The 22,632-nt window shown below is 40.7% G+C and overlaps 1 protein-coding gene across 1 annotated transcript in view; it reads left to right on the top strand.

Annotated features, from left to right (window-relative positions):
• Window positions 1-22,632, top strand: part of PLCE1 (phospholipase C epsilon 1) — a 376,851-nt gene that overhangs the window by 28,086 nt on the left and 326,133 nt on the right. The window contains exon 2 of the mRNA XM_018041369.1: window positions 10,232-11,795. Coding sequence (XP_017896858.1) covers window positions 10,596-11,795 — 1,200 coding nt within the window. The 5' untranslated portion in view covers window positions 10,232-10,595. The remainder of the gene's footprint in view (window positions 1-10,231; window positions 11,796-22,632) is intronic.

Raw genomic sequence — 22,632 nt, 5'->3', positions numbered from 1 at the left:
GAACACTATACCTCTCCTGTTTAAATCCTTCTATCAACAGTCTGGAGGAGACTACTGTCCAAGATAGCTTATATTTTATGGAATAACTCTAAAAGTTCCATAACTTATTTATCAAAGTAAGTCAAAGCATGCTTCCCAAATAATTCAGTCTTACCCTTTGAAACTATAGAACAAGCCTATTTCCTCCACCCACTTCGTCAAACATATGAAGGTGGCTAATAAGCCTCACATTTAGTTTCCTGACCCTAAGCAGGCATTTTTGTTAGCTCATGTATTTAGTATGTGGTTTGGCAAACTTCTTCTGTAAAGGGCTAGATGGTAACTGGCTTTTCAGGTCACATGTTCTCTGTCACAGTTTCTCAACTCTACCATCGTAATGGGAAAGCAGCCCCGGACGTTTTATAAGTGAATGGCTACATGCCTATAAAATTTGTTGTTGTTGTTTAGCTTCTCAGTTGTGTCCAACCCTTGCAACCCCATGAACTGTAGCTCACTAGGCTCCCCTGTCCATGGGATTTCCCAGGCAAGAATATTGGAGTGGGTTGCCATTTCCTTCTCCAGGGGATATTCCTGACCCAGGGATCAAACCCACGTTCCTGTGTCTCCTGTGTTGGCAGGTGGATTCTTTATCATTGAACCACTGGGGAAGGCAGTTTCTATAAAATATTATTTACAAAAACAGATAGCAGGTCAGACTTTGGCCTCATGCTGTGGTTTGCCAGCCCTGTGATTTAGCCTATGCTGCTACTACTGCTGCTAAGTTGCTTCAGTCCATGCTGCTGCTGCTGCTGCTGCTGCTAAGTCGCTTCAGTCGTGTCCGACTCTGTGCGACCCCAGAGACGGCAGCCCACCAGGCTCCACCATCCCTGGGATTCTCCAGGCAAGAACACTGGAGTGGGTTGCCATTTCCTTCTCCAATGCATGAAAGTGAAAAGTAAAAGTGAAGTAGCTCAGTCATGTCCGACTCATTGTGACCCCATGGACTGCAGCCTACCAGGCTCCTCTGTCCATGGATTTTCCAGGCAAGAGTATTGGAGTGGGTTGCCATTGCTTTCTCCAGCTTCAGTCCATAGAAACTTATAAATAAAGTTATTTGTGACTGATATTCTCCTTCTTTGAAGCTGAAAACTTTCTTTCTGTCACTCCTGATTTTTCTTATACATTTCATTTCTTTTTCTTGTCTTATTACTTTGGTTAAGATTTTCAGTACCCCTTGCATCTCCATAGCACTACTTGCTGGCCAATCATTTCCCGAGATATGTTATCCATCATTTCTAGCTTGGAAATGCTCTTTGACAAATCTTCTCTTGTTCTACCACACATTGACCTCCCCCAGGCTGACTCTTCTCCAATCATCACACAAATCTGTCCACATTAAGAAAATAAGAATCCTTTTTCCGTTCCTTTCTTCTTCAAACCTGTTAGACTTTGATTTTCCTTTGGTGGTGCTTCAGCTTTTCGTCACTGAACAGTCTAATACCAACTATAACCTAATCCAACTTCCCTTAAAGACAATTTAGAGGAGGCAGGTAGAAAATTAACATTTACTGATGGACCAGGCGCTGCTAACATTTACAATATGTGTGTTTCATTTCAATGTTATAGATGTGGTAAGTACAATTTGAGATTGGTCATATAACCAGCTGTGGTCATGCAGCTGAAATACAAAGAGTCAATCCCAGTTACAGAATAGAAATTCAAATCTGACTGGACTGGGGGACTTAAGTGTGTGCATCTGGCAAAAGTAATTCAAAACCATTCACAAATACAGCAGAGTTGCTATACTTTGGTTGTCCTCCCTCATCAAGACATTTGTAAAGCAGAGAATAGCAAACATTTGTGCTGAACTTTTGGTTTTCAAAACATTTACTTCATAATTTTATGGAGTAGGTGATTTTATTCCAATTTTGCAGGAAAGGAAATCAAACCACAAAATGATTAAAATGTTTGCCAGAATTGCCAGATACCAATGCCTTACTGCTTCTAGGAGAGTCCACAATTGCTCTTCTCAGAAAAGTTCATCACACCTCTTCTAGCTAACTCCTTATTGTCTTTCAGACCTCAGCTCAGTCATCATCTTCTCCAGGAAACACTTTCTGCAGTCACCTCCACCTTGTGCCCACCATCTGATTTAGATGTTCTTTCTACATCTTAAACAAGCTCATCACCCTCTGCACTGAGCCTGAACTGATGATGTATTAGCTTGTAAGGAAATCAAGGGCACATCCCTGCCTCATTTAACTTTGTCCTCAATAAATAAATATTTGTCAAGTAAAGGAATTCCCTGAGATGGAGCCAAGTCAGTGCTGCAGGGAGTCATTTCCTTGTGATGTTTCTCAGTTCCGCTTATACCTGGAGGCAAAACAGAAACCTCAACCTTCCAGAGGCAAACAGAAGAGGATCCTTCCAGAAGCCACTGATCTCTGCAGCCAGGGAACATCAGAAATTCAAATCTATGGGGTTTCAGACTAGAAAGCAAAGAAAGCAGCATAACTATGGTGAAGAGCACAGGTGCTAGACAGGCTTCTTAGATTTGAATCCTGACTTCACCATTTTCCAGCTGTGTGGTCTTTGGCAAGTGACTTAGCTTTTCTATGCTTGGGTTTGTCAAACGTGGATAATAATGGAACTTCTGAATATTGTTTATGGCTGTGCAACAAATTACCCCCAAATGGAGTGCCTCATAACAATAAACATTCATTATCTCACAGTTTCTGTGGATCAGGAATTTGAAGGGGCTCAGGTGAGTGCTTCTGGCTCAGGATTGCTCATTAGGTGACAGTCAAGATGTCAACTGAGGTTCCTGTCATGTGGAACCTTGACTGAGGCTGGAGGATCACCTTCCAAGATGGCTCACTCAAGTAGCTTTTGGCAGGAGGCCGTAGTTCTTCCCACCAGCAACTCTCAGTATAGGATAATAATTGATTTCCCCCAGAGAAAGCAAGAGAGGAAGCCCCAGGGAGAAACTCTAGTGACTTTTATGACCTATTTTCAGAACATACACTGTTACTTCCACCACATTCTCTATGCTAGAAGGAAGTCACTAAGTGTGGCCCACATTCGAGGAAAGGGGAATTAGGCTCCACCTTTTGAAAGGAGTATCATAGAATTTGTGGACATATTTTAAAACCACACACTATCTTATATAGAGACCAGTGAGAATTCCATGAGTTAAGAATTGCAAAATGCTTAAAGGGACTTAAGCAGCATCTACCTTGAATTACCTTCCTCATGGATTAGAAAGGACAAATGAACTGTCAGTCTGAAGGCTTTGACTTGAAAAATTACTCTATAAAATGGAGCAAAGATATCAGAATTAAGCTGATGCCATAAGCAATTAAAGTATTCAGTATAGTTCTTGGCATGAAAAGTTGTTCATGTTTTGAATTTTAAAAAGCAAGTAAAAAACAGCATGTACAGTGTGATCTGGTATTTATGTAATTATATACTTATATCTCTCTATGTTGATGCATGGGGAGATATGTATGCATTCTAGAATGAGGTTCCTCACAGTATTAATCATGGTTATCTCTGGGTGGTAGAATTTGTGTTAAGTGAAGAGGAACTAAAAAGCCTCTTGATGAAAGTAAAAGAGGAGAGTGAAAAGGTTGGCTTAAAGCTCAACATTCAGAAAACGAAGATCATGGCATCCGGTCCCATCACTTCATGGGAAGTAGATGCGGAAAGAGTGGAAACAGTGTCAGACTTTATTTTTTGGGGCTCCAAAATCACTGCAGATGGTGATTGCAGCCATGAAATTAAAAGACGCTTACTCCTTGGAAGAAAAGTTATGAGCAACCTGGATAGCATATTCAAAAGCAGAGACATTACTTTGCTGACTAAAGTCCATCTAGTCAAGGCTATGGTTTTTCCAGTAGTCATGTATGGATGTGAGAGTTGGACTGTGAAGAAGCAGAGCGCTGAAGAATTGATGCTTTTGAACTGTGTTGTTGGAGAAGACTCTTGAGAGTCCCTTGGACTGCAAGGAGATCCAACAGTCCATTCTGAAGGAGATCAACCCTGGGATTTCTTTGGAAGGAATGATGCTAAAGCTGAAACTCCAGTACTTTGGCCACCTCATGCGAAGAGTTGACTCATTGGAAGAGACTCTGATGCTGGGAGGGACTGGGGGCAGGAGGAGAAGGGGACGACAGAGGATGAGATGGCTGGATGGTATCACTGATTCAATGGACATGAGTCTGAGTGAACTCTGGGAGTTGATGATGGACAGGGAGGCCTGGTGTGCTGCGATTCATGGGGTCACAAAGAGTCGGACACAACTGAGCGACTGAACTGAACTGAAACAAAAAATTGTGGTTTTTTTGCATTGTTTGAATTGTTTTACACGGAGCATAAATTTACAAAAATAAGGGGGGCATTTTCCAAAGAAAAAAAGTTGGAAAGAAGACATGAAAGATGGAAAGGTTTAGCATTTTGAGCCAGAATTTTGCTTCTCTAAGTGGACTGGTTTATTCCCTGTGATGTATCTGATTGATAGGCTCTCCTCTGATCCTTCAAGTTTGTTGTGAAGACTTGTATGTGCTGGGAGCAGGTGAGAGTTTGTGACTGTGTTTAGCCTGAGGGGGCATATATTAGGAGAAGGGAAAAGCACAGAGAAGCAAGGAGAAGAGGGACATCTGTGTGGCAAAGAGCAAAGACATAATGAATCTGGTGTTGCCAGCAGAGCCTGAATGCTCATAAGTTGCCCTGGGAAGAACAACTTTACCCATAGAAGAACGATATACTTGCGATGGGCATGCATTCTGTCAGCCCAGAGAGCCTTGAATATCTTCTATAATTGCACTTGCCGCATTGAACTGAAATCTGTTCAATTCTCCCTCTCTCTTAACAGACTTGCAAGCAGGTCCTGGCTATCTAGCTCCAACATGTAGCAGGGTTTAATAATCTGAAGAATAAAATGGCTTATTATTTTTTAAAATAATGTCATTCACAATTGAAAATGTTTGGGAACACATGTACACCCGTGGTGGATTCATGTCAATGTATGGCAAAACCAATACAGTATTATAAAGTAAAATAAAGTAAAACTAAAAATTAAAAATAAATAAATAAATAAATAAATAAATAAAAAGAAAATGTTTATGTCGCCTAAACATTCAGCTGAGTAATTCATTCAAATGAAAGAGGGAGTTAAAATGTGTATATTTTATGGGAAAAATTGGAGAAATTGCCCAAAGATGCTTTTTGAAATGTTTAAATCTATTGTTTGTTTCCCATTTGTCACATCTGTTCTTTGTTCACCTTTTCCTTTTTTCTGCCTTTTTTTTTCTAGTTACTTGAAAAAAAATGTTAAGATTCTAATGTTTTTACTTATTTTCTGTATTTTTGGTTAAAGTGATTGCATTGGGGCTTATAGTTTACATCTTAAGCTTATGACAACCTGACTTTAAGTAATATTACTGGGCTTCCCTGATAGCTCAGTTGGTAAAGAATCCTGCAGTGCAGGAGACCCTGGTTCGATACCTGAGTCAGGAGGATCCCCTGGAGAAGGGATAGGCTACACTGTCTAGTATTCTTGGGCTTACCTTGTGGCTCAGCTGGTAAAGAATCTGCCTGCAATGTGGGAGACCTGGGTTCCATCTCTGGGTTGGGAAGATCCCCTGGAGAAGGGAAAGGCACCCACTCCAGTATTCTGGCCTAGAGAATTCCATGGACTGTATAGTCCATGGGATCACAAAGAGTTGGACACGACTTTTACTTCACTTCACCCCAATTCATGTAGAAAATAGCCTTATATTAATATATTTCCATTTCTTCTCTTTTGAACTTTGTGTTGTTATTGTCATATTTTACTTCTAAATTTGTTAGTTACTGTATAGTCATTGTTATTACTTTTGCTTTAAATGGTCAATTCAGTTCAGTTCAGTTCAGTTCAGTAGCGCAGTCATGTCCGACTCTTTGCGACCTCATGAATCCCAGAATGCCAGGCCTTCCTGTCTATCACCAACTCCTGGAGTTCAATTAAACTCATGTCCATTGAGTTGGTGATGCCATCCAGCCATCTCATCTTCTGTCGTCCACTTCTCCTCCTGCCCCCAATCCCTCCCAACATCAGAGTCTTTTCCAATGAGTCAACTCTTCACATGAGGTGGCCAAAGTACTGGAGTTTCAGCTTCAGCATCAGTCCTTCCAATGAACACCCACAACTGATTTCCTTTAGGATGGACTGGTTGGATCTCCTTGCAGTCCAAGGGACACTCAAGAATCTTCTCCAACACCACAGTTCAAAAGCATCAGTTCTTCAGCACTCAGCTTCTTCACAGTCCAACTGTCACATCCATACATGACCACTGGAAAAACCATAGCCTTGACTAGTCTGACCTTTGTTGGCAAGGTAATGTCTCTGCTTTTCAATATGCTATCTAGGTTGCTCATAACTTTCCTTCTAAGGAGTAAGCGTCTTTTAATTTCATGGCTGCAATCACCATCTGCAGTGATTTTGGAGTCCAAAAAAATAAAGTCTGATACTGTTTCCACTGTTTCTCCATCTATCTGCCATGAAGTGATGGGACCAGATGCTATGATCTTCGTTTTCTGAATGTTGAGCTTTAAGGCAACTTTTTCACTCTTCTCTTTCACTTTCATCAAGAGGCTTTTTAGTTCCTCTTCACTTTCGGTCATAAGAGTGGTGTCATCTGCATATCTGAGGTTATTGATATTTCTCCCGGAAATCTTGATTCCAGCTTGTGCTTCTTCCAGCCCAGTGTTTCTTGTGATGTACTCTGCATATACATTAAATAAGTAGGGTGACAATATACCACCTTGATGTACTCCTTTTCCTATTTGGAACCAGTCTGTTGGTCCATGTCCAGTTCTAACTGTTGCTTCCTGACCTGCATACAGGTTTCTCAAGAGGCAGGTCTGGTGGTCTGGTATTCTCACCTTTCAGAATTTTCCACAGTTTATTGTGATCCACACAGTCAAAGGCTTTGGCATAGTCAATACAGCAGAAATAGATGTTTTTCTGGAACTCTCTTGCTTTTTCGATGATCCAGCGGATGTTGGCAATTTGATCTCTGGTTCCTCTGCCTTTTCTAAAACCAGCTTGACCATCTGGAAGTTCACGGTTCACGTATTGCTGAAGCCTGGCTTGGGGAATTTTGAGCATTACTTTACTAGCATGTGAGATGAGTGCAATTGTGCAGTAGTTTGAGCATTCTTTTGCATTGCCTTTCTTTGGGATTGGAATGAAAACTGACCTTTTCCAGTCCTGTGACCACGGCTGAGTTTTCCAAATTTGCTGGCATATTGAGTGCAGCACTTTCACAGCATCATCTTTTAGGATTTGAAATAGCTCAACTGGGATTCCATCACCTCCACTTGCTTTGTTTGTAGTGATGCTTTCTAAGGCCCACTTGACTTCCCATTCCAGGATGTCTGGCTCTAGGTGAGTGATCACACCATCATGGTTATCTGCGTCATGAAGCTCTTTTTTGTACAGTTCTTCTGTGTATTCTTGCCACCTCTTCTTAAGATCTTCTGCTTCTGTGAGGTCCATACCATTTCTGTCCTTTATCGAGCCCATCTTTGCATGAACTGTTCCCTTGGTATCTCTAATTTTCTTGAAGAGATCTCTAGTCTTTCCCATTCTGTTGTTTTCCTCTATTTCTTTGCATTGATCGCTGAAGAAGGCTTTCTTATCTCTCCTTGCTATTCTTTAGAACTCTGCATTCAGAAGCTTATATTTTTCCTTTTCTCCTTTGCTTTTCACTTCTTTTCTTTTCACAGCTATTTGTAAGGCCTCCTCAGACAGCCATTTTGCTTTTTTGCGTTTCTTTTCCATGGGAACGGTCTTGATCCTTATCTCCTGTACAGTGTCACAAACCTCATTCCATAGTTCATCAGGCTCTCTGCCTATCAGATCTAGTCCCTTAAATCTATTTCTCACTTCTACTGTATAATCATAAGGGATTTGATTTAGGTCATACCTGAATGGTCTAGTGGTTTTCCCCACTTTCTTCAATTTAAGTCTGAATTTGGCAATAAGAAGTTCATGATCTGAGCCACAGTCATCTCCTGGTCTTGTTTTTGCTGACTGTATTGAGCTTCTCCATCTTTGGCTGCAAAGAATATAATCAGTCTGATTTCGGTGTTGAACATCTGGTGATGTCCATGTGTAGAGTCTTCTCTTGTGTTGTTGGAAGAGGGTGTTTGCTATGACCAGTGCGTTCTCTTGGCAAAACTCTATTAGCCTTTGCCCTGCTTCCTTCTGTATTCCAAGGCCAAATTTGCCTGTTACTCCAGTTGTTTCTTGACTTCCTACTTTTGCGTTCCAGTCCCCTGTAATGAAAAGGACATCTTTTTTTGGGTGTTAGTTCTAAAAGGTCTTGTAGGTCTTCATAAAACCGTTCACCTTCAGCTTCTTCAGCATTACTGGTTGGGACATAGACTTGGATTACTGTGATATTGAATGGATTGCCTTAGAAACGAACAGAGATCATTCTGTCATTTTTGAGATTGCATCCAAGTACTGCATTTCGGACTCTCTTGTTGACCATGATGGCTACTCCATTTCTTCTAAGGGATTCCTGCCCGCAGTAGTAAATATAATGGTCATCTGAGTTAAATTCACCCATTCCAGTCCATATTAGTTCGCTGATTCCAGCATCGCTCTTTACAGCATTGGACCTTGCTTCTATCACCAGTCACATCCACAACTAGGTATTGTTTTTGCTTTGGCTCCAACCCTTCATTCTTTCTGGAGTTATTTCTCCCACTGATCTCCAGTAGCATATTGGGCACCTACCGACCTGGGGCGTTCCCCTTTCAGTATCCTATCATTTTGGCTTTTCATACTGTTCATGGGGTTCTCAAGGCAAGAAAACTGAAGTGGTTTGCCATTCCCTTCTCCAGTGGACCACATTCTCAATTAGTTATTTAAAATGTAAGGAAAATTGTATTTATCTGCATATTTAACATTTTTCATACTCTATTTCTTTTTGTAGATCCAGATTTCTATCTAGCATATTTCTTCCACCTAAAGGACTTTCTTTACCATTTCTTAGTTTAGTGAGCCTTTGTTTCTTTTTTGACTACATGGATTGTGGGCTCTTAGTTCCCCAACCAGGGACTGAACCCATGCCCCCTGCAGTGGAAGGATGGAGTCGTAATCACTGGGCCTTCAGGAAAGTCCCCTTTATGTTTCTTATATGTAAGTTTACTCTTGATGAATTCTTTCAGCTTTTGAGTGTCTAAAAGTCTTTATTTCATTTTGTTTTCAAAAAATATTTTTGTTGGGTATAGAATTTTAATTTGGCAGTGTGTGTATGTACATATATATGTATGTATGTATATATATGTATGTATGTGTGTGTGTGTGTATATATATATATATATATATGAGAAGGAACTGGCAACCCACTCCAGTATTTTAGCTTGGAGAATCCCGTGGACAGAGGAGCTTGGTGGGGTGCTGTCTATGGTCTCGCACAGAGTCAGACATGACTGAAGCGACTTAGCATGCAAGCATGCATTGGAGAAGGAAATGGCAACCCACTCCAGTATTCTTGCTTGGAGAATCCCAGGGACAGAGGAGCCTGGTGGACTGCTGTCTGTGGGGTTGCACAGAGTTGGACGTGAGTGAAGTAACTTAGCAGCAGCAGCAGCAGATATATATATATATATATATATATATATATATATACACACACACATTTATTTCAAAAGTTTATTTTTTAAATAAACTTTTACTTTTTAATAAACTATTCTGGCTTGCCTTGTCCCTGTCTTTTCTCCACTCTACTTTATGTGTCTTCCTTCTCTGATTTCCTTGGCTTTATTGAAGTCTCAACTTCTTCTCTTTAAATTAGTCACACTGTTTGGTTTCATCTGAGTCCCTCCTCCTGCCCAGTAGCCTAAAAACTCAAAAGGTATAAGCTAGGGCATTTATAGAACTCACCTTATTTATTTATTCTTCTTTTGGAATTACTATTCTATGTTGCCTGTTATTCAATATCTCAAAACAATTATTTCATTATTTTTTCTGACTTTTTTCGATTGTTTAAGGAAGAAGGATAAACCTGGTCTCTGTTACTCTGTACTGGCTGGAAACAGAAGTTCGAAATATTGAATCAAAAAAATTAATACCTAAAACCAACTTCTGATTGCAAAACTTCTCCTCAAAATGGATTGATATTTTGCAGTAGCTTATAATTATGAGGTCATTTAAAAAAATTTGTTTAGTGTTTGACATTATCTCTTTTTCTTACAGGATACATTCAAACTGGATTTTCAAATCATTGTAAGCCAGTGATGGATCAGAAGTTACAGAATGCAATGCCAAATTAAAGTCTTCGAAAGAATTGCTTCAAAGAACCGAAGAAAGAAAATTGATCTATTTCCTTAATACCTTGATCTAGAAAAACGTACTGCACATGGTAGGAAGTGATAACTGGGAAAGTTTATTTGGGTCTTAATATACTGACTGTTACCTAAATGATAGGAGCTGGTCACTTTGTTTCTCAGAGGGCTTATACACCTGCGATTATGTTAAAAACCAGTAGTTTTATTAACATCTTGACATGATCACAAGAGAGGAGAAATAGTGCTAGCTGAAACCCTGCATCTTGGTCAAGATGACTTCTGAAGAAATGGCAGGTTCTGTTCTCAGACCTGTGAGTCAGAGAAAAGTGATCTCTGCTCAGTCAACTGTAGATGAACGTAATGATAAGGTCTCAGACATCAGTGTTCCAGAGTCTCATCCTGTCAGGCAGGGTGGGGAGACCTCTCATACCATCTCGCAACTGACCAAACTTACAGAAGAATCTTCTGGAAGCAATGTGCCCCAAATTTTCTCAGTAGCAAGGGAGAAAATAACCAGTGATGAGAACAGTAATGAAAAGCGCTGGGAGAAAAGCATGCCAGATTCTGTGAAAAACCTTAACATTAACTGCAACAGCATATTGAAAAACCATCAGCATGGCCCTTCTCAGAGCCAGTTTTATGAAACGTGCAATTCTATCACAGAGGAAGGTCTGTGTTTGGAAACTGGAATCCCTTCTTCAGTGGAAGGAAAGGTGTTCCCTGGAATTCAACTGCAAATAGACAGACCTCCCATGGGCGTCAGTCCATTAGGAACTCAGTCGGCTATCGTAGAGACAAGCAGGGCACACCCAAGCAACATGGCAGTATTTCACTTGCGTTACGAAGTTGACAGAAGAATGTCAGACAGTTTCTGTCCCCTATCAGATAACTTGATTTTGGATGATTGTGGAAACTGTGTACTACCTGCTGTTGGTGAGGGACAAGAGAAAAATTACATGGCATATACTTGCAAACTGATGAAATTGACAAGTAACTGTGACAATAAGAATAGGCAGCTGCAGTGTGATCATTGTGACCCCTTGAATGACAAATACTTGTGCTTTGAAGGCTCTTGCCCAAAGGCCGATGTGGTATGTTCAAGTGACAGCTTTTGCAGGGAGGATTTTACTGACAGTCCACCTGCCAAGACCATTCTGAGCCATTTTGAGGACTTCCCTGATAATTGTGAAGATGTAGAAGAAGATTTGTTCAAAAATAAAAAGGAGCGGTCTGCGTGGCTAGTGAGGAGATTTTGCAAAAATGACAAGGAAGTTAAGAAATCTGTGTTTACTGGGACAAGGGCAATTGTGAGAACTTTGCCTTCTGGTCACATTGGACTGGAGGCTTTGAGTTATATTGATCAGAAGAAAAATGGTCTCTTATTGCCTCCTGGGAGAGTCATGGAACGGCTGTCAACAGTGGTGGTTAGGCAAGATGGTTCCCAAGGTCTGTCAGAAGCCCAGTGGTATCCGGTAAGAGTTAAAGTTTCTTTTAATCCATTTTTCAAAGTTGATTTTTTAAAACTCCAAATCTCCATTGTCTTAATTCATGGGAAATGTTCAGTTCTGGCCAATGATTCTTAGGGGAAGCATTTGTAATTACTGGAGATTAGTAGACCTAACAGATACTGGAATTGATAACTGTCAAGACTGAGTTAATTCCACAGCAACATAAGTCACAAAATACACATAAATATGTGCTCAGAGAAGTTAGGGAGAGTCCTTGATTACTGTATGCGGGCTTATAAAACAGAAACTCCTGGGAGTGGGAAAATGGTTCTGTCAACTGATTATTCAGTGGTATCCTTCAGAGATACGTCTGTCCTCTTCTGCCATGGAGTTCATCATTGTTTTTAGGTTGCAAGGCTTAAAAGAACTTAAATCTCATTTTCTCTGTTCAATTCCTCTAGCTAGTGCTTCCTGTTTCTTCCCTCTTAACCCTTTTTGTGCCATGGCCCTCTTTGGCTATTTGGTGAAATCTTTGGGTTGAGAAGAACACTTTTAAATGCATCAAATGAAATACAAAGAATCATAAAGGTCACAGATTATGTGGATAGACATATATCAAGATATTTTTGAAAGTGTAATATAGCAGGGTACTTCTTTATTAACAAACTAAATAATGGCAGCTAATGATGTGGTAACTACAGTAACTTCAAGGCAGTGAAGAATGTTAGTAGGGAATGGTTTACCTGGGACTTTCCCGGTTTTAGCAGTGCAAGTCCCATATTCTGGGAAGCCACTCAGTCTTGGACAAACCAAGACAAACTAATTAATTAGTTACCTTAATTATAAATACTATCTTAGAGTCTCTTCCATGACTATAATATATGGCAATATCTGTGATTTCTATTGGTGACAAAATCACAGGTACTGCTAGTGTTACTGAAGTTTGTTTGGACTCTCTGAGTTCTATCCATAGTTCCCTCTCTTTAAGATTCCTGCTCTGGAAATGCACACAAGTAGCTGCCCACTCTTGGACCTGATCTTTGCATCAGAAGCCAGCACCATGTATTCTCTTGTTTTTTTGTTTTTGTTTTTTCCTTCTGTGGCTAAGTAGCCCAACTTCCTTCTACTGATCTTAGTGGAGAAGCTGTTTCTATAACTTTTGCATTCCAGTTTTACACAATTCCTTAAAACCTGGCCCTAAAAGTAAACCCAATCTAAAAGAACATCCTTTTATTGAACTATGACTAGCATATTTTTATTTTCATCATCATCAATTGTGGGAACTAATATTTATTGTGAATTTACATATGCCAGGCATTGGACTGAATAACTTACGCACTTCATTTCATGAAATCATCTCAACTACCTTCTGATTTGGTCTGATTATTCACCCCATTGTATCATTAATAAAACAGAATCTCAAGGAAATTCTATACCTTCAATTCAGTTCAGTGCAGTTGCTCAGGTGTGTCTGACTCTGTGCAACCCCATGGATTCCGGCATGCCAGGCTTCCCTGTCCATCACCAACTCCCGGAGCTTGTTCAAACTCATGTCCATTGAGTTGGTGATGCCATCCAGCCATCTCATCCTCCGTTGTCCCCTTCTCCTCCTGCCTTCAATCTTTCCCAGCATCAGGGTCTTTTCTAAAGAGTCAGTTCTTTGCATCAGGTGGCCAAAGTGTTGGAGTTTCAGCTTTAGCTGAATATCCAATGAATATTCCAATGAATATTCAGGACTGATTTCCTTTAGGATGGACTGGTTGGATCTCCTTGCAGTCCAAGGGACTCTCAAGAGTCTTCTCCAACACCACAGTTCAAAGGCATCAATTCTTTAGCGCTCAGCTTTCTTTATAGTCCAACTCTCACATCCATACATGACTATTGGAGAAACTATAGCTTTGACTAGACGGACCTTTGTTGACAAAGTAATGCCTCCGATGTTTAATATGCTGTCTAGTTTGGTCATAACTTGTCTTCCAAGGAGTAAGCGTCTTTTAATTTCATGGCTGCAGTCACCATCTGCAGTGATTTTGGAGGCCAAGAAAATAAAGTCAGCCACTGTTTCCACTGTTTCCCCATCTATTTGCCATGAAGTGATGGGACCAGATGCCATGATCTTCATTTTTTGAAAGTTGAGTTTTAAGCCAGCTTTTTTACTCTCCTCTTTCACTTTCTTCAAGAGGCTTTTTAGTTCCTCTTTGCTTTCTACCATAAGGGTGGTGTCATTTGCATACATGAGGTTATTGATATTTCTCTGGGCTGTGAACACTATGTGTAAAGACCATGACAGACCCAGTGAAAACCAAATAATCTATCACTAGCATTCATGCCCACGAGAATTCACAATGGAAAAATAGAGCTGTGCAGAACAACAGGGGGATTCAATATATACTGATCAAGAAAGATGTTCAAGAAGATAACAAATGAAAAAAATATAAAGCACGTTTCCAACCATCTTCTATTGAGGAATAATGCACACATCATTTTAAAGTATACAAATCCGTGCTTTTTCGTACATTCCCAAGATGGTGCACTTATCACAACTATCTAATTCCAAAATAATTTTAACACCTCAAAAAGAAACTCCTGTTGCTCTCCTGATGGCTCAGTCATAAAGAATCTGTCTGCCAATGAAGGAGACATGGGTTCAATCCCTGATCTGGGAAGATCCCATGTACTGAAGAGCAGCTAAGCCTGTGCACTGCAATTATTGAGCCTGTGCCCTAGAGCCCAGGAACTGCAACAACTGAGGCCCTCGCACCCTAGAGTCTGTGCTGCACAACAAGAGAGGCCACTGCAAAGACAGGCCTGCATACCACAGCTACAGAGTAGCCCCTGCTCAGTGCAATTAGAAAAAAGCCCAAGCAGCAATGAAGACCCAGCACAGCCCCAAATAAAGATAAGTAAATAAATAAGAAACTCCTTAACCATGAGTGACCACTCTCTCTTCCTCCCCTTCCCCTGGCGAGCACTAATCTGCTTTTGGTCCCTGTGGATTGCAGATTCTGGACATTTCCTACAAGACTTCTTGTGACTAGCTTCTTTCACTTAGCATCATGTTTTCCAGGTTCATCCATGTCATGACATATATCAGAACTGTATTCTTTTTTATGACTGAATAATATTCTACTATATGAATGTACCAGATTGACTCATCCATTCATCTACTAAAGGACAATGGGTTGTTTCCACTTTGGGGCTGTTATGAATAATGCTGCTATGAATGTTCCTGGACAAGTTTTAGAATGAACGTATGTTTTCATTCCTCCTGGTAAGATACTTAGGAGTGGGATTATTGGGTCATATGGTAATGGCATGTTTAACATCTTGGGGAAGGAACAAAATGTTGTCTAAAACCACTGCTCCATTTTATATTCTCACCAGTAATACATGAGAATTCCAATGTCTCCACATCCTCACCAACACTTGTTACTATTCATTTCATTTATGAAAGCTATCTTAGTGGGTGTGACCTGGTAGTTCATTGTGGTTTCAATTTGCATTTCCTCAATAACTAACAATGTTGAAAAGTTTTCCATTTCCTTGTTGGCCATTTATATATCATCTTTGGAGAAATATCAATTCAGATCCTTTTCCCATTAAAGAAGATGGATTTTTTTGCCTATTTATTGTTGCATTGCAAGGCTTCTTCATGTATTCTTACCAGATACATGATTTGCAAATATATTCTGTTGGTGGGCTCTCGCCTTTTTGATACCGTGCACTGATGCTCAGAACATCTTAATTCTGATGAAGTCAACAATTTATCTACTATTTTCCCTTTGGTTGCTTGTGCTTTTAGTGTCATATGTAAGAAATGACTTCCTAATTCGTGAAGACTTACACCTGTGTTTCCTTCCCAGATTTTAACAGTCTTTGCTGTTGTTGCTGTTCAGTCATTGTGTCTGACTCTTGGCAACACCATGGACTGCAGCTCGCCAGGCTTCCCTGTCCTTCGCTACCTCCCAGAGTTTGCTCAGACTCATGTCCATTGAGTCAGTGATGCCATCCAACCATGTCATCCTCTGTCATCTCGTTTTCCTCCTACCCTCAATCTTTTCCAGCATCAGGGTCTTTTCCAATGAGTCAGCTCTTCATGTCAGGTGGGCAAAGTATTGGAGCTTCATCCTCAGCATCAGTCCTTTCAGTGAATATTCAGGGATGATTTCCTTTAGCATTGACTGGTTTGATCTTCTTGCAGTCCAAGGGACTCTCAAGAGTCTTCTCTAGCACCACAGTTCAAAAGCATCAATTCTTTGGTGCTCAGCCTTCTTTATGTTCCAACTCTCACATCCGTACATGACTACTGGCAAAACTATAGCTTTGACTATATGACCTTTGTTGGCAAAGTGACGTCTCTGTTTTTTAATACAATGTCTAGGTTTGTCATAGCTTTTCTTCCAAGGAGGCAAGTATTTTTTAATGTTATGGCTGTAGTCACTGTCTGCAGTGATTTTGAAGCCCAAGAAAATAAAATCTCCCACTGTTTCCATTCTTTCCCGTTATTTGCCATGAAGTGATGGGACCAGATGCCGTGATCTTAGTTTTTTGAATGTTGAGTTTTAAGCCAGCTTTTTCACTCTCCTCATTTACCTGCATCAAGAGGCTCTTTATTTCCTCTTCACTTTCTGCCATTAGAGTGGTATCATCTGCATACCTGAGGTTGTTGCTATTTCTCCAGGCAATCTTGATTTCCAGCTTGTGATTCATCCAGCCTGGCATCTCACCTGATGTACTCTGCACAGAAGTTAAACAAGCAGGGTGACAGTATGCAGCCTTGACGTACTCCTTTCTGAAATTTAACCAGTCTGTTGTTCCATGTCCAGTTCTGTTTCTTCTTGACTTGCATACAGTTTTCTCAGGAGGCAGGCAAGGTCGTCTGGTATACACATCTCTTTAAGAATTTTCCAGTTTGTTGTGAACCACGCAGTCAAAGGCTTTAGCATAGTCAATGGAGCAGAAGTAGATGATTTCCTGCAATAGTCTTGCTTTTTCTATGATCCAATGGATGTTGGCGATTTGATCTCTGGCTCCTCTGCCTTTTTCAAATCCAGCTTGTATATTTGGGAGTTTTCAGTTCACGTACTGTTGAAGCCTAGCTTGAAGGATTTTGAGAATTTCTTTGTGAGCATGTGAAGTGAGCGCAGTTGTATGGTAGTTTAAGCATTCTTTGGCATTGCCCTTCTTTGGGATTGGAATGAAAACGGACGTTTTCCAGTCCTGTGGCAATTGCTGAGTTTTCCAAATTTGCTGGCATATTGAGTGCAGCACTTTCACAGTATCATCTTTTAGGATTTGAACTAGCTTGGCTGGAATTCCATCACCTCCACTAGGTTTGTTTGTAGTAATGCTTCCTAAGGCCCACTTGACTTCACATTCCAAGGGGTCTAGCTCTAGGTGAGTGACAACACCATCGTGGTTATCATGGTCACTAAGACCTTTTTTATACAGATCTTCCATGTGTTCCTGCCACCTCTTCTTAGTATCTTCTGCTTGTGTTAGGTCCTTGCCATTTCTGTCCTTTATTGTGCCCCTCTTTGCATGAAATGTCCCCTTGGTTTCTCTAATTTTCTTGAAAAGATCTCTAGTCTTTCCCATTGTATTGTTTTCCTCTATTTCTGTGCATAGTTCGCTTAAGAAGACTTTCTTTTCTCTCCTTGCTACTCTTTGGAACTCTGTACTCAGCTGGGTGTATCTTTCCCTTTCTTCTTTGCCTTTCATTTCTCTTCTTTTCTCAGTCATTTGTGAGGCCTCCTCAGACAACCATTTTGCCTCCTGACATTTCTTTTTCTTTGGGATGTTTGTGGTCACCACCACCTGTACAGAGTTACGAACCTCTGTCCATAGTTCTTCAGGCAATGTGTCTGTCAGACCTAATCTCTTGAATCTCTTTGTCACTTCCATGGTATAATTATGAGGGTTTTGACTTAGGCCACACCGGAATGGCCTAGTGGCTTTCCCTACTTTCCTCAATATAAGTCTGAATTTGGCAATAAGGAGCTCATGGTCTGAGCCACAGTCAGCTCTGGGTCTTGTTTTTGTTGACTGTATAGAGCTTCTCCATCTTCAGCCACAAAGAATATAATCAGTCTGATTTTGGTGGACCATCTGGTGACCTCCATGTGTAGAGTTGTGTCTTGTGTTGTTGGCAGAGGATGTTTGCTATGACCAGTGTGGTCTCTTGGCAAAACTCTGTTAGCCTTTTCCCTGCTTCATTTTGTATACTCCAAGGTCTAACTTGCCTGTTACTCCAGGTATCTCTTGACTGCCTAATTTTGTATTACAGTCCCCTATGATGAACAGGACATCTTTTTTTTTTTTTTGGTGTTAGTTCTAGAAGGTCTTGTAGGTCTTCATAGAACTGTTCAACTTCATTTTCTTTGTCATTAGTGGCTGAGGCATAGACTTCGGTTACTGTGATCTTGAATGGTTTTCCTTGGAAATGAACTGAGATCATTCTGTCATGTTTGAGATTGCACCCAAGTACTGCATTTCAGACTCTTGTTGACTATGAGGGCTACTCCATTTCTTCTAAGGAAATCTTGCCCATAGTCTTAATGTCTTACTTTCAGATCTTTGATCCATTTTCAGTCTATGTTTGTACGTGGTGTGTGAGTTGGGGGTCAAAATTCATTGGTTTGCTTGTGGATATCTTCTTGCTCCAGCAGCATTTGTTGAAAAAATAGTATTTCCCCATCAGATGTTTTCAGCACTCTGGTTGATAATCAGTTAACTATTAATGTAAGGGCTTATTTGTGGACTCCCAGTTATATTCCGCTGATTCCTATAGTATCCACATGCCAGTACCACCTAGTCTTGATTACTGTGGCTTTGTAGCAAGTTTTGAAATTTGGAAATGTGAGTCCTCTAAGACTATTCTTCTCTTTCAAAACTGTCTTGGCATGCTTCCGCACGAAGGTTAGGATAACCTTGTCAGTTTTTGCAGAGAAGGATTCTGATAGGGACTGCGTTGAACCTAGTTTGCTGTGGGTGGTATTCAGTTCACCTCGGTTGCTCAGTTGTCTCTGACTCTTTGCGACCCCTCGGACTTCAGCACACCAGGCTTCCCTGTCCATCACCAACTCCCGAAGTTTACTCAAACTCATGTCCATTGAGTTGGTCATGCCATCCAAAACTCTCATCCTCTGTCATCCCCTTCTCCCGCAGGAGAGAAATGAGTTAGTTCTTTGTATCAGGTGGCCAAAGTATTGGAGTTTCAGCTTCAACTTCAGTCCTTCCAGTGAATATTCAGGACTGATTTCCTTTAGAAGGGACTGGCTGGATCTCCTTGTAGTCCAAGGGACTGTCAAGGGTCTTCTCCAACACCACAGCTGAAAAGCATAAATTCTTCGGTGCTCAGCTTTCTTTACATTCCATCTCTCACATCCATACATGACTACTGGAAAAACCATAGCCTTGACTAGACAGACCTTTGTTGGCAAAGTAATGTCTCTGCTTTTTACTCTGCTGTCTAGGTTGGTCATAACTTTTCTTCCAAGAGCAAGCGTCTTTTAATTTCATGGCTGCAATCACCATCTGCAGTGATTTTGGAGCCCCTCAAATAAAATCTGTCACTGTTTCCATTGTTTCCCCATCTATTTGCCACCAATTGATGGGATCAGATGCCATGATCTTAGTTTTCTGAAAGTTGAGTTTTAAGCCAACTTTTTTCACTCTCCTCAGCATCAGTATTTTTTCCAAGTTTTCTCCAGGTGGTTCTATGATTCTATGGAGTTGAGAACCACTGACTAGGAGCTTAAACTGAGATTTTTGTGTTTTGGTCAGGACATTTCGGGAATATTTGCTCTTCCGTAAATTCCCTGGTGGCTCAGTGGTAAAGAACTCACCTGCCAATGCAGGAGATGCAGGTTCAATCCTTGGGTCAGGAAAATCCCCTAGAGAAGGAAATGACAATCCACTCCAGTATTCTTGCCCAGGAAATCCCATGGACGGAGGAGCTTGGCGGGCATGGGGTAGCAACAGAGTCGGACACGACTTAGCGACTGGACGACAACAACAAGCTCCTTGACCTGGCTCCAGCTCTCAGGAGTGTCGGGGCTGTCCTGGGGCCCTGCAGGAACAATGCCAGCCTGGAGGCCCTTCTGCCTATACATTTGATGGGCAGTTCAACCCAGCAAGTGTCAGGGAATTTGGTTTTGAATCTTCACCTGGTTCCTTAAGAAACCGGAATCAGGAAGTGGTGTCAACTACACACATGCTCCCCAGTGATTCTGGGGAATTTTGTCCCCGCAGAAGAAAATAGCTTGTCCCAGGCATGTGTGTCTTGCCAGCACTGTGGTGACTTGTCCAGTGCTTGCCATGGAACTGCTGCTGATGGCAGCATGTCTCACTAAAAAATGCACTGCTTTTAAAATCCATGTACACTTGAAATTGAACATTAAGAACACAATAGAAATTTAAATACAGCAAAGTAAATGGAAGTAGATTACTTGAAACCATTATCAGAGTCCCCTAGACACTTATATAAGCATGAGAGTCGTGAATTGGGGATCAGTTTCAGAATATTCTTTAGCATTCCTGTACTCATTCCTCCTGTTTCTGGAGCCCTGCCACTTCTTCTGAGAATGTTCACTGGTCCCTAGCTCAAACCTATCCCTTTCTGTCTATCCCGGAGGCCTTGGGATGGGTAATTTCCAATGAAAAGAACCAAAAAGATGATGCAAATCATTTCTTCCCTATTTCTTAGTCTCTGGAGGCTGGGAGAGGCTGCCATACCTCCTGCGGAGTAAACCTCAGGAACTTCTCTCTCCTTCTCTCTCTCTGGGCTTCCAGGAGGCTGTGGGCATTTTTATTAACTCTTAAGCTGAAGCTGGGGGATAGACTGGTTGTCCTCCTGGTCTTTCTTTTTTTAGAGTTAATTTACAATGTTGTATTAATTTCTGGTGCACAGCAAAGTGATCACTGTATATTATTTTCATGTTCTTTTCCATTATAGTTCATTTTAAGATATTGATATAGTTCCCTGTGCTATACAGTAGGACCTTGTTGCTTGTCCTCCTGTCATTTCATGAGGGTGATTTCTGAAAGGCAGAGCCTTTTCTGAACATTCAAACATGGCTGGGATGAATATTTTCTAAAATACGATATTGTCTCTGCATTTCCTTTTTTAGTTTAGGGTCTAAACTAAATAAATCCTTATCCTTGGAATGTTTAAGAACACATAGATAAATAAATCACAGCCCCTTTCTGTAAATTGCTTTCTCCAACCTAAAAAAGCTACAGACTCCCAAGGCTGTATTCTTTTTCCTCTTCTTTGATTGTTTTACATACTGGCTCTCTAATCAGATTCTAAGTTTACTAAGGGAAAGAAGTGGCCCTGTCTTTTTGTTATACTCTACATAATATAAGCATGATTCCAAGTATTAAGAAAACAGGACAACACCATGCTTAGAAACATGGTCTCTGGAGTCAGTTGGCCTGAATCAAAATTGTGACCTTGACTTCATCACCTGCTGGCCCTGTGACCTTGGAGAAGTTGTTTAATCTCCTTGTCCCTAGATATCTTATAGGTAAGCTGGAATGAATGATTCTTGGGGGGGTTAATGAAATGCTACCATGAAGTCCTCAGCACAGTGCCAGCAGGGCACTCTCCTCACCTGGGACCATTTATCACTTGCTTGTGCTGAACTGTCCCCACCTCCTTCTACTGCTTGGTGCCTTCTCACATGGGGGGCGTTTACAGTGGTGCATTTGAATGTATGTTCCTTGATCTATGATGTGGTAGCTTTCCATAGTCCTTCCTAAGCATTTAAAGAATGTGTTATCTAATTACTACCTTTGCCTACATTAAAATTTTTTTCTTGTATGCCTTCATCAAAATGACCCAATTAGTTTATGTTTGCACAGCTGTGGAGAGAAGAATGGGTTTGAATGGGAGATGTTAGTGAGGATTAATGCTTGCTGACTGACTAACCATGATGGTATCCTCCTCCTCCTTCTGCCTGTTAAAAAATTAAAACCTACCCCTTATCCAGTTACACCTCCCCTCGCCTGCTCTCAATTTATTGAGAGCAGATGACATATTTTAGCAAGTCACTAAAGTCTTCAGGTTAAAAGTTGATTAAGGGTGCTTTTCCTTAAAAAAAAATAAAATCTCTGTGCCCAAATTTTGGGGAGTTTAAGTACCTAAAGTTATCCTAAATCTGAAGTACAAGAAGTTCCTGCCTCTGCTGGAATCGCTCATGTAACTCTCTGCATGCACTGAATGATAGAACATAGAGAGGGCTAGGGTGGCAGATCAGACAACCCGCCAGGTCCTGTTTTATTGCTTCATTTATTCCCCTGCCTTGATCCACAAGAGGACTTACTGTGCAAGAATATGTACAGCAAAATAGAAAAAAATGAAGTTTTATTATTTAGAAATCAGACTCTAAAACTAAATTAAAAACCAGCTTCTACATTGCTAGTTCCTATCCTGCTTTTTTTCCTTCTAAAATGTGTCTTTCTTCTTCATATTTTATTTTACTCTCCAGAGAAAATTAAACTTAAGAGGCAGTGAAGAATATCTGAGTGTTTAACCTAAATATCTTTGTCAGTATACATGTCTTGGATTCTTTATTTTCTCTATTATGTGTAAAGGGACCAAATGGTAATACATTCATCTTCTAAGCTGTAGCTGTTATGGATGATCAAATATCCATTGAGCCCTGCTGTCCAGTGTTGTAATAGATGGCAGTTGGAATAGCAACATGTCTTGTTTTCCTGTCTGGAGATTTGGTCTCTCTGCAACTTGGATACAGTTTGGATCTTGAAATAATTAGAATTTCACAGGGTGCACAGGCTAAACTGAAAGGCTGTGCTTGGGGACATGCCAGACCTCCTCTTCTATTACTAAAGGTTA

This window comes from Capra hircus, chromosome 26, assembly GCF_001704415.2.
Source record: "Capra hircus breed San Clemente chromosome 26, ASM170441v1, whole genome shotgun sequence".
In the NCBI taxonomy this organism is placed as follows: domain Eukaryota; kingdom Metazoa; phylum Chordata; class Mammalia; order Artiodactyla; family Bovidae; genus Capra; species Capra hircus.
The sequence above is the reverse complement of the archived record's forward strand: the minus strand, read 5'-3'. Positions and strand labels throughout refer to the sequence as shown.